The 18,469-nt window shown below is 39.3% G+C and overlaps 1 protein-coding gene across 1 annotated transcript in view; it reads right to left on the bottom strand.

Annotated features, from left to right (window-relative positions):
• Window positions 1-2,307: 2,307 nt before the first annotated feature.
• The window catches only part of LOC106571050 (YLP motif-containing protein 1), a 53,662-nt gene continuing 37,500 nt past the window's right edge, over window positions 2,308-18,469 (bottom strand). Inside the window, exons 19-23 of the mRNA XM_045695268.1 lie at window positions 17,636-17,719; window positions 6,075-6,126; window positions 5,187-5,293; window positions 4,519-4,709; window positions 2,308-2,794 (exon numbers count right to left, since the gene is read on the bottom strand). Coding sequence (XP_045551224.1) covers window positions 4,563-4,709; window positions 5,187-5,293; window positions 6,075-6,126; window positions 17,636-17,719 — 390 coding nt within the window. The 3' untranslated portion in view covers window positions 2,308-2,794; window positions 4,519-4,562. The remainder of the gene's footprint in view (window positions 2,795-4,518; window positions 4,710-5,186; window positions 5,294-6,074; window positions 6,127-17,635; window positions 17,720-18,469) is intronic.

Raw genomic sequence — 18,469 nt, 5'->3', positions numbered from 1 at the left:
AGGGAGCGTGTAATTGGCATGCCGACTGCAGGAATGTCCACATGAGCTGTTGTCAGATAATGTAATGTTCATTTCTCTACCATAAGCCGCTTCCAACGTCATTTTAGATCATTTGTGAGTACGTCCACCCATGTATGGTTTGCTGATGCCAACGTTGTGGATAGAGTGCCCCATGGTGGGGTTATGGTATGGGCAGGCATAAGCTACGGACAACGAACACAATTTAATTTTATTGTTGGCAATTTGAATGCACAGATACCATGACGAGATCCTGAGGTCCATTGTGAGGCCCATTTTTTTTAAAGGTATCTGTATTCCCAATAATGTGAAATCCATAGATCAGAGCCAAATGTATTTATTTAAATTGACTGATTTCCTTATATAATCTAAGTAAAATCTTTGAAATTGTTGCATGTTGCATTTATATTTTTGTTCAGTCTAAATATCCATTAGCTACTACATATTGATTGGTAGAAATGTGCTTTATTAGGTATTTTAGTTTTTAGAAACATTCTGTAACTAACCACATTTTTTAATTCAATATTACTCACCTTGACGTCTCTCTGCTGAAAGTTCCAGTCATTGCCCAGGAAACGTCTAAGCTCCATATAAGGTCTTCAACAGGTGTTCCGGTGATATCTTCATAGCCAGCAACATCTGTTGATTGTCACTTAAAAGCAGATGCTTCAGAGGCATGTAGTCTAGGTCTTGTGTATCTTAAGTAAAATCGCATCACACAGCAATAGGACAATAGCTATATTCCTGGGGCAAAGAAGATGTATAGAGAACGCAACGTTGTATTTGTCCCATTTATGGCGTCTGTGAGCGCACAGGCAGCGACCATTGGAGGCCATCTCCATTTTAAAAGTTGTACCTTGATCTTCTACCACTTCTATGAGTAGATAAACAAACTGAAAGGGTCCATACTGCCATCTGGAGTGTATTGTTTGTACAGATATAAAAAGACAAGGTTGGTGAAGTACTGCCACCTACAGTTATGGAACATTTCCTCACAAGTATAATTATTTGGCTGATCCCACCTGATGACCAGGATTAAATTGTGTGATCCTTCCTGAACCTAGAGGTAGTCTCACCCAGTTGACTACTTCAAAATGGTGAAAGTCCTCAATGGACGCTGCCCATGCTAAAACGTTTTTTTTTTTTGGGGGGCACTAGAGTATAGACCAGTTGTTTAAATTTAAAAAAGGAAGTGTGCCCTTCTATACAGTGAAACAGGTGGCACCGCAGAGACAGCCCCTATGTGCTCTGGTCAAAAGTAGTGCACTATAAATGGGAATATGGAGTCATTTGGGATGCAGCCTTTGAGCTATAGTACAGAACATTTGGTACAGTATGCCATTCAACAACTATTTACAACTACAGGATACAGTGTATTCCTCTCAGATAATCATAATTGACAATATTCACTCAATATGATCATATAACCACTGCTTGATAATCTCAGATTGACAGGTCAGAAACAGTCTGGATTATATCTGTGTAGTCAGAATTTATTTCAGTCAATTAGCAATAGGAATAAAAGTCATGTGACGAGAATACAGAAGGAAAAAGTCCCTTAGTGGAGTTAGGGCCGGTAATGCTTGATATTGCTGACGAGAGCCTACTGTAAAAAAGTGACCATTGATGGCTTAGTTTTCTTTTTTGGCTCGATACCAATTAGGGAATCTTCACAAAATATTAGGAACACGGCCTTTGCTTCAGTTAAGAAGTTGATAGTGTAGAATTTACCATTATCAGAAACTTTATATTTTTGGTTGTGTTTCACATGCAAGGTGATTCTGTGTGACTGTCACGTTATAACATGGATTGTTTATTTGTAAGATCATGTAACGGCATAAAATATATACTGGACTTTCAATTCAGTATTTTATTTGTTGCAAGAAACAGTGAGTGTGAACTTTCTTATGTTAAAGTTTAGGAGATTAAGTTATGTGAAATGCAATGGGGGGGGGAAACAGATTTTGAATTAAAATCAAATTAAAGATAAAGTGATACTATGTGGTTTGATTGAGTACTGAAAACTCATTTCATTTTGCGTTACCCAACCCCCCCCACCCCCACTGAGAGGCAATGAGTAAGACACAGTGCAGCCTCCCTGTAGCAGTTTGAGAGTTCCTTGCTCATGGGCACAATGGCAGCCAGTGGCTCAGACACCAACAGTCCAGTTTCCACTTCATCGCCTGGCTCAGGGCTTGAACCAAGAACCTTCCTGATCCACCACTCTAACCTAGGCTACATACTTCCTGTAACACAGTAGGACCTTAGAGATACGAACACACCGGGAAATGGAGGATGTTTTGAAATACTGTAATGTTCGTAACTTTGAAAAAGAGACCAAAAAAAATATCACCATAAAAATGAGGTTTGTATCTTTGAGGTTCTACTGAATGTGGTTCACATGAAACAGACATCACAGAAGACTCTCCATGACGTAGCCCACATGACCACTCACATGAGACTCTCCTGGTTGTTTTGTGTGTGAAACCTTTATTGTTTCTTCGGTTTATTTCTTAAAATAAGCAACAGTGCTAACATACATGTAGACATTACAGCTTGTACAGTATAAAATGAGAAGCACACTGGTGCAAGAACTTGCCAATCGAAAGCATAGGAGGAAAGAAAATTAAAAAACTACAAATATTCTAAATGAACATCAAGAATGTCTAACGCAACAGAAAGCTATATCCTGTATTCTAATAATGGAATAAACAGCTATGGATTTCCTAAACGTCGGCTTGTAGTCCTGATGACTTCTGATATTCAGTCTGCAGACCTAGAGGGAAAAAAATGAAAACTGATTGAAAAATATGCAACATATATAAAAAAAAAACTAAAAAAAGGGGTAATCTGCAATTGCTACATCCATCCAAATGGACTTTTTCAATTAATGATCTTACAATAACAATACATCTTCCAAAATTAGGAAAACATAATATAGACAACGGCTGGAAAAAAGCGGTGTTTTGTTATGTGTAATAAAATTGTGACAATTTAATAACTACACTGAGTAAAAATAAACGCAACATGTAAAAGTATGAAATAAAAGATCCCAGAAAAGGATCCATTTGCACAAAATGCTTATTCCTCTCAAATCTTGTGCACAAATTTGTTTTACATTCCTGTTAGTGAGCATTTCTCCTTTGCCAAAATAATCCATCCCACCTGACCAGGTGGCATATCAAGAAACTGATTAAACAGTATGATCATTACTCAGGTGCTGGGGACTAACGACCACTATAATGTGCAGTTTTGTCACAACACGATGCCTCAAGTTTTGTGGGATTGTGCAATTGGCATGCTGACTGCAGGAAGGTCCACCAGAGCTGTTGCCAGAGAATTTAATGTTAATTTCTCTACCATAAGCCGCCTCTCCAATGTTGTTTTAGAGAATTTGGCAGTACGTCCAAACGGCCTCAACCACAGACCATGTGTAACCATGCCAGCTTCTTCACTTGCGGGATTGTCTGAAACCAGCCACTCGGACAGCTGATGAAACTGTCGGTTTGCACAAACGAAGTTCTACAAAAACAGTCAGAAACCGTCTCAGGGAAACTCATCTGCGTGCTTGTCATCCTCACCAGGGTCTTGATCTGATCGGCGTCATAACCGACTTCAGTGCAAATGCTCACCTTCGATGGCACACTGGAGAAGTGTGCTCTTCACAGATGAATTCCGGGTTTCAACTGTACCGGGCAGATGACATGGCGTCGCGTGGGCGAGTGGTTTGCCGATGTCAACGTTGTGAACAGAGTGCCCCATGGTGGCGGTGGGGTTATCGTATGGGCAAGCATAAGCTACGGACAATGAATACAATTGCATTTTATTGATGGCAATTTGAATGCAGAGATACTGCGATGACATCTTGAGGCCCATTGTCGTGCCATTCATCCACTGCCATGTTTCAACACACAGCCCAATGTTGCAATCTGTACACATTCCACAGGCCACAATCAACAGCCTGATCAACTCTATGTGAAGGAGATGTGTAACGCTGCATGAGGCAAATGGTGGTCGCACCAGATACTGACTGGTTTTCTGATCCACGCCCCTACTTTAAAAAAAATATATTTTTTTTAAGGTATCCGTGACCAACAGATGCTTTTGTGCATTCCCTAGTCATGTGAAATCCATAGATTGGGGCCTAATTAATTTATTTAAATTGACTCGAGTTCCTTATATGAACTGTAACTCAGTCAAACCTTTGAAATTGTTGCATGTTGCGTTTATATTTTTGTTCAGTGTAGATGCATTCTCTCAGTCAAGATTTAAGTCACTGCTTTTCGACCAAAAAATAGTAGTTACTTGAAATCAAATCACATTTTATTGGGTGCTTTCACATAGAACATATGTTTCATAACTCCCAAATGAAGTCAAAGTAACTACTAGCCCTCTCTCCTAACTGTAATAAACGAAGACACGTCATTACGTCAATGCACCTCCAAAAAACACAACGATACTGTATCAAATTAGATTATTAATAGAATGTAATGGACATACCTATAAACCAAGAAGCAGGGGATGAGGGCAATGATCTTCTGTTACTAGAAATACTTAGTGCGGTTCAGAGCTCTCTGAGCTATCTGTCCGCTCTGGTCGGTGATTTTCTCCCAGTCTGTTTGACCCACCACAAAGCCGATATCGCGCTTGCGTTCGGCGTCCTTCTGCTCTTCGAGGTCAGCCCAGCGAACCTAGAGGAGAGGAAGGAAAAACATCCAGCGGGGTCATGAGCAGGAAATGAACGAAGTGTAGGCATGCTATGTTCATGCTAGCTAGCTGGTCTGACATTGCATTTCAAGTTAAATATTCTAGTAATTTTGCGAAACAGTATTTAGGGAGCACACCAAACCACGATCAAAACCACATTTTTCACCAATAGATAATCCAGATTTTGTGATGAAATTCTCCAGGCGCCTTGGATTATAGAGATGTTGTGACTGGTCAAACGATCACATTTTATGGTCTGCAAACCATGATCTCTATAGTCAGTCAGGCTGTCATTGTAAATAAGAAAGAGTTGCCTAAATAAATAAAGGTTATATAAAACAATATAATAAATAAGACGCCACATGATGGAGATGTTTTGGGAAATGTCAAACAATCAATATATCATGGTTTGTTAAAGAGAAACAAGTAAGACAAGAATATAATATGGTATGCCGCTTTACCCTCTTCTTGCCAGGCTCAGAGTGGCGTGTGGCGTAGTCGTCTGTTAGCTGAAAGTCGTCTCCCTCCCTTTTCCTCTTCCCCCCCATCACCAGGCCGTCCAGCTTGTCTGTAAGGAGAAGAGCGCTCGCCACGTCACCTCACGACTCAGCAAAATAATAAACACTATGCTACTTCACCGATATCACGGTCACCGTGACGACGATGACCCACCGATATCACGGTCACCGTGACGACGATGACCGTGCTCCTTAGATTCTGTATTTTGACATTTCTTTTTCTGTCTATAAATATTTAGAATGTTCTTAAGAAAGTTTACATGTTGTCCGGTTTTATTACCAAGGATCCCTTCAAATCAAAGTCGCTTCCTCTCATTTTGATATTGAAGCAAGGAGAACAGGATATTGAAGCACTTTTTTTTTGCCCTTCAAACTGTGTACACAGTTTAAAGCAAGCGCAAATGGTAATTGTAAATATGAGTTGATGTTATTTATTTGAAATGTACTATTGTGATCACACCTGTGTGTTTTGATCAGATCATTTTGTATTCAGCATGTCTGCCTATAATAAAAGGAGACTGGAAACTGTTTAGACAACAGGTGTCAAAACCTCTCCTAGGGGATCCCCAGCCGTTCCACGTATTTGAACCATTCCAGAGCTAACACACCTGATTCAACTTCTTAAAATCAGGTGAGCTAGTTTAGGGCTACAACAAAATTGTGAAACGTCTTTGGGGGTGGTGCGGGGGGGGGGTCCCCCGACGAGAGGTTTGAAAACCAATGGCTTAGATCATGAAGTTGAAGATCATATCACTGTGGCGTAACAGGAACATTACTGGAAGCTAGAGTTGTTAGTGAACATCATGTACATTAGTAAGAGGGAATACCTACCTAGTTTCGCATCAGAAGTGTCCATCTCCCATTTGCTTTGTGGAATGTAACCCTAAATTATACAGAGAAGAGACTGCACCGGTTAGGCCTCTGAACGGCAAGGAGCTAGGGGGTCAGGAGGAGAGAGAGAGAGAGGGTGTGGGAAGGGTTTCGGTGACGGGAGAGAAGGCGTTCAAATAGTTAGGTTAAATCAAACAATACCAGCACAATCACGACAAAAATCGCAAGAATGACACGACATGAAATAAGCTTTAAAAAAAGATGTTGACATGCAAACAATGTCAGATGTTATTACGACACCTCAGTTGAGAGGATGTGCCTTTGGTATAAAGCCACGATCAAAGCATTTTAGAGACAGTTATGACTTCAGAAGCCAGCTAGTTGATACACAAGCTAGCCTCTACTGCAAAAGCAACAACTATATTTCATCAACACCTTGTGTGTTCATCGTGGTTCCACTTTGGTAGGACACCAAGTTGAAACAACTAATTTCATTATATTGCCTAGTTGCCCTACTAAAGAAAAATAGAAGAGACTACTAGTTAGGGATTAACACACTGGTATACACAAGTTGGACCTTAGTCTTTGATTCTGACGTATTTTCTAAATAAATGAAGCAATAAGTGAATTCTGACTAAAAACTCTAACGCATGTTAGAAAAGGTCAAAATCCGGCTAGTTATTTAACCTTCCCAACCATTTCCTTAATAACAGATACCTGTAGTACATATAGCCATTTCCTTAATAACAGATACCTGTAGTACATATAGCCATTTCCTTAATAACAGATACCCGTAGTGGATATAGCCATTTCCTTAATAACATACCTGTAGTACATATAGCCATTTCCTTAATAACAGATACCCGTAGTGGATATAGCCATTTCCTTAATAACAGATACCCGTAGTGGATATAGCCATTTCCTTAATAACAGATACCTGTAGTGGATATAGCCATTTCCTTAATAACAGATACCTGTAGTGGATATAGCCATTTCCTTAATAAGATACCTGTAGTGGATATAGCCATTTCCTTAATAAGATACCTGTAGTGGATATAGCCATTGCCTTAATAACAGATACCTGTAGTGGATATAGCCATTTCCTTAATAACAGATACCTGTAGTGGATATAGCCATTTCCTTAATAACAGATACCTGTAGTGGATATAGCCATTTCCTTAATAAGATACCTGTAGTGGATATAGCCATTTCCTTAATAACAGATACCTGTAGTGGATATAGCCATTTCCTTAATACCAGATACATGTAGTGAATTATAGCCATTTCCTTAATACCAGATACCTGTAGTGAATTATAGCCATTTCCTTAATACCAGATACCTGTAGTACATATAGCCATTTCCTTAATACCAGATACCTATAGTTCATATAGCCATTTCCTTATAACAGATACCTGTAGTGAATTACAGCCATTTCCTTAATACCAGATACCTGTAGTGAATTATAGCCATTTCCTTAATACCAGATACCTGTAGTGAATTATAGCCATTTCCTTAATAACAGATACCTGTAGTACATATAGCCATTTCCTTAATAACAGATACCTGTAGTACATATAGCCATTTCCTTAATAACAGATACCTGTAGGAGATATAGCCATTTCCTTAATAACAGATACCTGTAGTGAATTATAGTAATTTCCTTAATAACAGGTACCTGTAGGAGATATAGCCATTTCCTTAATAACAGATACCTGTAGGAGATATAGCCACTTCCTTAATAACAGATACCTGTAGGAGATATAGCCATTTCCTTAATAACAGGTACCTTTAGTAGGTATAGCCATTTCCTTAATAACAGGTACCTGTAGTGGATATAGCCATTTCCTTAATAAGATCCCTGTAGTACATATAGCCATTTCCTTAAGAACAGATACCTTTAGTAGATATAGCCATTTCCTTAACAGGTACCTGTAGTGGATATAGCCATTTCCTTAATAACAGGTACCTGTAGGAGATATAGCCATTTCCTTAATAACAGATACCTGTAGTACATATTGCCATTTCCTTAATAACAGGTACCTGTAGTACATATTGCCATTTCCTTAATAACAGGTACCTGTAGTACATATTGCCATTTCCTTAATAACAGGTACCTGTAGTACATATAGCCATTTCGTTAATAACAGATACCTTTAGTAGATATAGCCATTTCCTTAATAACAGATACCTGTAGTGGATATAGCCATTTCCTTAATAACTGATACCTGTAGTGGATATAGCCATTTCCTTAATAACAGATGCCTGTAGTGGATATAGCCATTTCCTTAATAACTGATACCTGTAGTGAATTATAGCCACTTCCTTAATAAAAGATACCTGTAGTACATATAGCTATTTCCTTAATAACAGATACCTGTAGTACATATTGCCATTTCCTTAATAACAGGTACCTGTAGTACATATAGCCATTTCCTTAATAACAGATACCTGTAGTAGATATAGCCATTTCCTTAATAACAGATACCTGTAGTAGATATAGCCATTTCCTTAATAACAGATACCTGTAGTGGATATAGCCATTTCCTTAATAACAGGTACCTGTAGTGAATTATAGCAATTTCCTTAAAAACTGGTATGTAGAAACTTGCTCTAACTATAGTATGTTTCAAAACATGAAGCGTTTTAATCTTAAAAATAGTACCATTGTGATAAGTCAAACTTTTCCATTTTGTGTTTAGGTCGTTAAATCACGTCAAATGCTCCAAAAACTATGCATAAAAAAAAAATATATATATGAATTTAGTCAATTTATCTAAGCATTTTTTGTCATAATCCCATTTATTTACAGCTAGTAGTATAGCACAGCTACAGCCCAGTTAAACAAGTTGGAAAGTACAACTTAAAATATATATAGTAAAAGTAGCAAACTGAAGTGAAGCCTTCTTACACTTTTTATATGCTACATTTTGAAATCCTTAAAATGTTAGCCTCTGATACGGCTTAATAAATACTACTTTAATATGCTTCAAAGATTTTGATATTCAAAAATCACACTTACACAAAGCTACTTTCTGGCATATTTGCTGGAAACTACATGGTGTGCCACAAAATGTAGACAGATATTTTTGCCACTAGTGGTGAAATTGTGGCAAACCTTTGGCAACAATAATATTTATTGCCACGAGTGGCAAAAGGTTTGCCAGAGGTTGTTTTCTGGCCAAAAATTCTCAATATTGTACTGGTGTCTGTTGCAAACCTGTGGCAACAATATCTATTGCCAATAGTGGCAAATAGTTTACCAGAAGCCGTTTCTGGTGAACACGAGTTCCAACACCAGTAACCATTGATGACCAATCAGGGGGATTAGAAAATTATGTTGGAAAATGGAAACCAAGCTATCTAGCTAGCTAGCTACCTACCTAAGTTGTCCAGTGAGTGTCTAACTTAATTAAACTTCCTAATATACTTAAATTATGTTAGCTAATTGATGCTTGGCTAGCAATGTCATGTTTTATAGGATAGAGTGAAACATTTTGTAGATCCCAGTTTCAAATCAGTCAGCGCCACCGATTGGCTAGCGCTAAACTAGCTAACTTCAGCGATCATATTTTTGCACAATTAATGTGAAAGCTTCCTAGCTAACGATTTTCCTAAACACTTTTTAGGTGAATACGTTTCCTGTCTTTTAAAAATCAATATGAATGTCAATATGCTAGAGTCATTGTGCAGTAGCATGTTAGCTAGCACAACAGCTAAGGTAGCAACAATATGAGCTGACTTGACATCAAAGCATAGACTTCACTTGTGCAGATGGATACCCTCTCCCTACCCGTAATGTGGTCAGAGGCTGTATTGGGAGAAGGATGCATCGAAACCCTGGAAAGATGTTTGGGATGCACTCAATCATACTCATTTATAAAAAATTTAAAAATTAAAATAAAAAAAACATGGTCTTCAAGCTTGATAAAGTTAAGTAAATGCATGTACTATTCTCAGAAATGTAGTCCATACGTTCATTCTTTGTAACAATTAAATATTTAATTGCTTTAAACTAGTAGGTAGCTCATCTTTATCACGCGTTGTTCCTCATCTCTTTCTATTAAGCTATCAGTTACAAGGCAAAAATACAGACTGAGGCCTTCAATCAAACTGAAGACAGAAATGTGTGTTCACACCAGGTCAAGGCTTCTTACATGCATGGCTTTGAGATGTAAGTTAACAATTCATTTAGGAAATATTATATGAATTGCCATATTAGGCATAGCTCAATTTTATGTTGCTTTACTTCCATCCAAGCCATATACACTTGAGTCAGGAAGAAGAGACAACTACAGTAGTAGACAACTACTGGCTCTTAACGATGAAGTCCCCAGTCGAGATTGAATATCATAATTAGTTGATTAGTTGTGTTGAGGCTTGGCTAGAGACAAATATTGTACTCTAGGAACAATTGGCCACATATTTAAAAAAGGTAAATTTAGAAGGCCTAAGTCCATCGTTTGTTTATATAGCATTTAGACAAGGCAGAAACATTGTTTCCTTGCTGAAAGAAATATAGAGAATGACAGTTTCGGTAAGAAGCATAGCATCATCATCCACTGATGATATTGATCTGTTACGACATTGAATACACATTGAATGTTGAGTATATTTACTACATTTAATATGTTTAGTTCTCTGTGAGAAGCAAGTTCATTTAAAATTGTGTGCGATTTGGTTTTGTAGATGCATTTCAATGTTGTTAACACACAGTAACCAAAAACCTGAATTAACTTACATATTCATACTGAGTTTGCAGCAAATTTGCTGCAAACAGTAGAATGTTAGCCATAAGTTTCCCAGAATTGTTTACCAGAAGTTCACAAGTCGCAAATTTACCGCAACAGTTTGCCACAAAACTCATTTGCATGGGAAAATGAGCAAATTGGTCAAAAGTTTGCCACAACTGTTTGCCAGAAGCCTGCTTTTCGGTAAGGGCAGTCACTTCCCCTACCGATTTAGTGTTGACGAAACTACCACGGCATGCCGAAAGGCACTCTGACAGCCAATCCCTTTGCACCTAACCTCGTCCACCAGACTGCACTCTGCCTATATTCTGTATCAATAGCCTGGGGATGAGGATACCTTGTTACTAACAGCACAAAGCTAATGGAGGACTGAGTTCCAGCAGGTTTGAGGTAAATTCTATTTCAATTCAGAAAGTACACTGAAATTCCAATTCTCTTCATTGCTGTTCAATGAGGGAAATGTGGAATTTGGTTTACTTTCGTAAATTGAAATGGAATTGACCCAAAGCCTGTATCATGATATTTCCTAATGTCCAATCCCATTCAACTTCTGAGTGAGAGTTGTTTCCTGGTGTACTGTAGCTGTAACAATTTCTAATACACTGAATAAAAATAGAAACAACATGTAAAGCGTTGGTCTCATGTTTCATGAGCTTAAATAAAAAGATCCCAGAAATGTTCCATACATACAAAAAGCTTATTTCTCTCAAATTTTGTGCACACATTTGTTTATATCCCTGTTAGTGAGCATTTCTTCTTTGCCAAGATAATCCATCCACCTGACAGGTGTGGCATATCAAGAAGCTGATTAAACAGCATGATCATTACACAGGTGCACCTTGGGCTGGGGACAATAAAAAGCCACTAAAATGTGCAGTTTTATCACACAATAATGCCACAGATGTCTGTGTAGTTGCAGGAGCGTAGTTGAGCGTGCAATTAGCATTCTGACTGCAGGAATGTTCACCAGAGCTGTTGCCAGAGAATTTAATGTTAATTTCTCTACCATGAGCCGCCTTCAACATCATTTTAGAGAATTTGTCAGTACGTTCAACCGGCCTCACAAAACGCAGACCACGTGTAACCACACCAGCTCAGGACCTCCACATTCAGCTTTTTCACCTGGTCTGAGACCAGCCACCCGGACAGCTGATTAAACTGTGGGTTTGAACAACTAAAGAATTTCTGCACAAACTGTTAGAAACCATATCAGGGAAGCTCATGTGTGTGCTCGTCGTCTTCACCAGGGTCTTGACCTGACTGCAGTTCGGCATCGTAACCGACTTCAGTGGGCAAATGCTGACCTTCCGATGGCCGCTGGCACACTGGAGAAGTGTGCTCATTGTCGTGCCATTCATCTACCACCATCTCCTCCTGTTCCAGGTAATAATTCACGGCCCCATGTCGCAAGGATCTGTACAGAATGCCTGGAAACGTCCCAGTTCTTCCATGGCCTGCATACTCAGCAGACATGTCACTCATTGACCCTGTTGGGATGCTCTGGATCGGCATGTATGAAAGCGTGTTCCAGTTCCCGCCAATATCCAGTAACTTCGCACAGCCATTAAAGAGGAGTGGGACAACATTCCACAGGTAACAATCAACAGCCTGATCAACTTTATGCGTAGAAGATGTGTCGCTGCATGAGGTAAATGGTGGTCACACCAGATACTGACTGGTTTTCTGATCCATGATCCCACTTTTGTTTTTATAAAGATACTGTATCAGTGACCAACAAATGCATATCTGTATTCCCAGTCATGTGAAATCCATAGATTAGGGCCTAATGAATTTATTTCAATTGACTGATTTCCTTATATGAACTGTAACTCTGTAAAATATTTACAAATTGTTGAGTTAGTCTATTTACAAAAATATTATCTAACGAATCATCTTAATAATAATAGTTTGGAAGCCCTCCCCCGTTTCAGCTGTGATTCTGGTGCTGGTTGAGATTAATTATATACTAAGAGATTGATTCAATTAAAAGACATGGAAAATTAAACCCAAAGAATCAGACCAGTTATAAAGGAGTAGGGCTGGATTGAAAAGGGTTTCAGGAGGAACATTTTGTTTCTTTATTTTCTAAACACATGACAAAAACATTATACAGCAAAACTTTTAACATGGTGCTGTTTGTAAAAAATAGCTTCACAAATTGTTATCACCTGGACTGTGGAAGTGCATATTATCAAGTCATATCCGTTATTTGCATCAGAAATTAGAGAACGAATGATAAAATCGGCCGAGCCGATATAAAATCGGGATGATATTGTCCTTTTCTAGATTAAATCGTCCATTCTCTATCGGTTTTGCAGATAGTCCCTCTACATAGCAAAACTGCTGCTATGCCAGCCGCCATTCACCGCCTGAGCATTACACAATGCTGAGGAATGTCAGCAGCAAGCTATCTTATTCTCCAACAGAAAGGTGCAGTATTGAGAAATGGTTGACCTGACAGTGACCAAAATCCAAATATTAAATTTAGTTAATTCACTAATAATAAGGCTTGTGTCTATGTGCTCGGACATGCATGCAATAAGCAAGCTAGCTAGCTAAGCAGATAGCGATGAGACCTGTTAGCAAAGATTACGATAACTAACCCTTTCATCTGTGGTGTTAGCTAGCTAACTATATTAGCTACTATGCTAGCTAGCTAGCTGGCTAGATAAACAGTGCTAAGATATCAGCTAGAAGCTAATAGCTAACGTAGCTAGCTAACATTAGCGTAAATTGACAGTCGGATTAGATGATTGTCGTAATAGGGAAAGAAGGAAGTGTTTTAAAATGCCTAAATAAAAAAAATAAAAAAGGTTGGCCATAGGTTTAGCTACCTAAGAATATTCCTGTATGTTTATGGACCAAGAAAATTGTAGATCAGTGTGTGCATTCTCACTTATCAAACTACGGACAGATTGGAGTAATTTCAGACAGAACGAGCATCGTTGTTTCATCTTTTTCCCCACCCTCGCTCTCCTTGTTAGACATTATGCACATTTATGGCTTGGTAGCAAATGTCATTGTCATTGAGCAAGTTGTCATCGTAGCAGTAAACAGCAGTAAGTGATACTGGAGGGAGATGTGAAAGGGAGCAGAGTTATAGCCTTGTAGTAGTAGGATCAAGTTACAATCCGCCAATTTCCTTGACAGATATCTGAACAAGGCAATTGAGTCGTTTCTAATTTCATCATGGCAGCTGAGTTATTAAGAGAGGAAGAAATGATTTCCAGATAACGGAAAAATGACTAAAAATACATAAGCTTCCGTGATCACAGAATTATGACGTTACGTTAGACCCATTTGCATTGAATAGATGTAATTTTATATTGTCAAACTAACAGCAATACCTACATGATGTCCTTACATACAGGCGTGCCATGCTGGAGTGATGCCTCTACGCAAAGGTTGTTGATCAGTAGGCTAATATGAATCCCAAAATGGAGGGATCAGCCAAATCAAGCTCAACAACTCAATGCATGAAACACTCCTATTGAATATGCATTCACCGGTATTGAGAGTAGGCCTATGCCATCTTAAAATGTACCCAGTTTAAAATTACCATTATGTTGGTAAAAAACAAAGTCACATTTATTGTTTTGATTGATGCCACACATGGCTGATCTTGTCATCACATTTTTCAAATTGAACCATACTGAATATCAGTCTGAAAACATCGGCAGAGTGCTACCAGTAGGGTGACCATACGTCCTCTTTTTCCCGGACATGTCCTCTTTTTGGACCAAAAAAAAAATGCGTCCGGCCGGGATTTCTAAATCGCCCAAAATGTCCGGGATTCGGCTTTTGCGTGCGTTTTTGGGGTTTTACATTGCTTTGACCTTTCTCTTTAGGTCCCGCCTTCTCACACGCCACCATTGGTGGGTCATGTAGGGCCTACGCAAACATTGGTCAAACTGCATCTCAATCATTACCCTCACCATGGCAACAGCCAAGAGACAGAGCATCAGCTTGCTTGTCAACAGTGGCACATGGCTCCAGAACAGCGTAAAAATGCCCAAATGGAAATGTAAATTCACAGTCGATTTACAGAGACAATTCCCGTGTTTTCGTCTTGGTCGGGATCCGTGTGAAGCAGAATGCATGACCTGTAAAGCTGGCACGTACGTGTGTCAGTGTCAAATAAAGGTGCTAGCGACCTAGAAGCCCACATAAGCTCCGCAAAACACAAAATTGCAGCTAAAGGAGCGAGTTCGTCAGGTAAATTAACTAGGGTGACCATACGTCCTCTTTTTCCCCAGACATGTCCTCTTTTTTGAAAACTAAAATATGGTGACCCTAGCTAGTAGGCTAGTCGTTTTCAAGAAGTCAAGTTTGATGAAAGACTCGTGTGAAACCTCTCATATGCTTCAGGAGGAGTTTCACATCTTTTTCATTCCATTTGATTACCTACCATTTGAAAGTTTGACCTGCACACCACAATAAGAGTTTTACACGGGTCTCCTATGTACCACACCACAATAGAGTTTTACATGGGTCTCCTATGTACCACACCACATTAGAGTTTTCCATGGGTCTCCTATGTACCACACCACAATAGAGTTTTACATGGGTCTCCTATGTACCACACCACAATAGAGTTTTACATGGGTCTCCTATGTACCACACCACAATAGAGTTTTACATGGGTCTCCTATGTACCACACCACAATAGAGTTTTACATGGGTCTCCTATGTACCACACCACAATAGAGTTTTACATGGGTCTCCTATGTACCACACCACAATAGAGTTTTACATGGGTCTCCTATGTACCACACCACAATAGAGTTTTAGATGGTTCTCCTATGTACCACACCACAATAAGAGTTTTACATGGGTCTCCTATGTACCACACCACAATAGAGTTTTACATGGGTCTCCTATGTACCACACCACAATAGAGTTTTACATGGGTCTCCTATGTACCACACCACAATAGAGTTTTACATGGGTCTCCTATGTACCACACCACAATAACTGTAGAAATTAATTTGGATATAGGATGTGTTAATCACAGACTTTCAAGATTATCACCCTTTGGCCAAAAAAAAAAAAACTGAATGGAAATCTCTGAATCTTAATTCTAAAAGCTATGCTTATACTTACCATTTAATAAGGAACTAACACCATATTTGATGGCATATTTTGTCTTACTAGAAGTAGAGTTCGATTACAGAAGAAATCCAGAACTAATTTAGGCTTATTTGATTAACAATCAAAAAATATCTAGGATATTTCAAATCACTTACAACCATTATCCTCAGAACCAATCCACATTACCTTGACAAAGGTTATCACGAAATGTTTCATCTATTTATTTGGAAATATATATATATATATATATATATATATATATATATATATATATATATATATATATATTTTAAATGGGTGGAAAATCCACTCCTTTAGTTATTCGGGGTTTTACTTGAACAGAAGAAAAAATAAAATAATTGGTGACGAGACAACAGGAAAGTTCAGAGTCAGAAGGGTTATGGGTTGGATTCGAACCTGACTCCGGTAAGTATGTGTGTGTGTGTGTGTGTGTGTGTGTGTGTGTGTGTGTGTGTGTGTGTGTGTGTGTGTGTGTGTGTGTGTATGTATGTGTGTGTGTGTGTTGGGGTCAGTCAGGGGCACTAACCATTAGCCCACACTGCTTTCTCAATTTTGATTTCAGAATCTCATGATCTTCCTCTGGTACACTTGCCTTATGTATCACTGTATAGGATGTTCGACTTGGCAAAAGTTTCTGTGAAGTTATCAAGTTTTTTTTTTTATAAATATGATTAAATCTCAGGACACAAAGAATACTAAAATCGACCAAACAAGACCAAAATAAAAACAAACCAGAGACATTCAGCTTCTTGACGTAAACCTATTTATTGCCATAGCTGCAGTTCATTCGTTAACAGCCTATGGTCTTTAAAAGAGCCAAGGGCTTAAGTCATCAAGTCACTCACTGTACCTGCAAACTACCTAGCATGTCGGTCCACCGTACCTGCAAACTACCTAGCATGTCTGTCCACCACATGTCTGTCCACTAACCTACAAACTACCGAGCATGTCTGTCCACCGTACCTGCAAACTACCTAGCATGTCTGTCCACCGTACCTGCAAACTACCTAGCCTGTCGGTCCACCGTACCTGCAAACTACCTAGCCTGTCGGTCCACCGTACCTGCAAACTACCTAGCCTGTCGGTCCACCGTACCTGCAAACTACCTAGCCTGTCGGTCCACCGTACCTGCAAACTACCTAGCCTGTCGGTCCACCGTACCTGCAAACTACCTAGCATGTCTGTCCACCGTACCTGCAAACTACCTAGCATGTCTGTCCACCGTACCTGCAAACTACCTAGCCTGTCGGTCCACCGTACCTGCAAACTACGTCAGTCCTGGAGAGCCTAATCTCCTGTAGGTTAACACCAGGGCTCTCCAACCCTGTTCCTGGAGAGCTAATCTCCTGTAGGTTTACACCAGGGCTCTCCAACCCTGTTCCTGGAGAGCTAATCTCCTGTAGGTTTACACCAGGGCTCTCCAACCCTGTTCCCGGAGAACTAACATCCTGTAGGTTTACACCAGGGCTTTCCAACCATGTTCCTGGAGAACTAACATCCTGTAGGTTTACACCAGGTTTCTCCAACCCTGTTCCTGGAGAGCTACTGTCCTGTAGGTTTTCACTTCAACCCTAATCTAGCACACCTGATTCTAATAATTAGCTGGTTGATAAGATGTGAAAACCTACAGGAGGTTAGCTGTAAGGGCATGTTTAGGAACATTGACCACCACCTATAAGAGCATGCTGACTGGGTCCTACCTTAATGTCTTCTTCCTCCTCCTCCTTCTTCTTCTTGGGTTTCTTCAGCGACTCATCATCAGGATTGAAGTCTTCCATCTCAACCTTCAAATACAAAATGTTTCTATTGAATTTGATGTGGGTCCTCCTGTAGCTCAGTTGGTAGATTACTGCGCTTGTAAACGCCAGGGTAAAACGCACGTACAGTGCCTTGCGAAAGTATTCGGCCCCCTTGAACTTTGACCTTTTGCCACATTTCAGGCTTCAAACAAAGATATAAAACTGTCATTTTTTGTGAAGAATCAACAACAAGTGGGACACAATCATGAAGTGGAACGAAATTTATTGGATATTTCAAACTTTTTTAACAAATAAAAAACTGAAAAATTGGGCGTGCAAAATTATTCAGCCCGCTTAAGTTAATACTTTGTAGCGCCACCTTTTGCTGCGATTACAGCTGTAAGTCGCTTGGGGTATGTCTCTATCAGTTTTGCACATCGAGAGACTGACATTTTTGCCCATTCCTCCTTGCAAAACAGCTCGAGCTCAGTGAGGTTGGATGGAGAGCATTTGTGAACAGCAGTTTTCAGTTCTTTCCACAGATTCTCTATTGGATTCAGGTCTGGACTTTGACTTGGCCATTCTAACACCTGGATATGTTTATTTGTGAACCATTCCATTGTAGATTTTGCTTTATGTTTTGGATCATTGTCTTGTTGGAAGACAAATCTCCGTCCCAGTCTCAGGTCTTTTGCAAACTCCATCAGGTTTTCTTCCAGAATGGTCCTGTATTTGGCTCCATCCATCTTCCCATCAATTTGAACCATCTTCCCTGCCCCTGCTGAAGAAAAGCAG

Source organism: Salmo salar, chromosome ssa15 (assembly GCF_905237065.1).
Source record: "Salmo salar chromosome ssa15, Ssal_v3.1, whole genome shotgun sequence".
In the NCBI taxonomy this organism is placed as follows: domain Eukaryota; kingdom Metazoa; phylum Chordata; class Actinopteri; order Salmoniformes; family Salmonidae; genus Salmo; species Salmo salar.
Note: the sequence above shows the minus strand (reverse complement) of the source record. Positions and strands in the feature narration are given on the sequence as shown.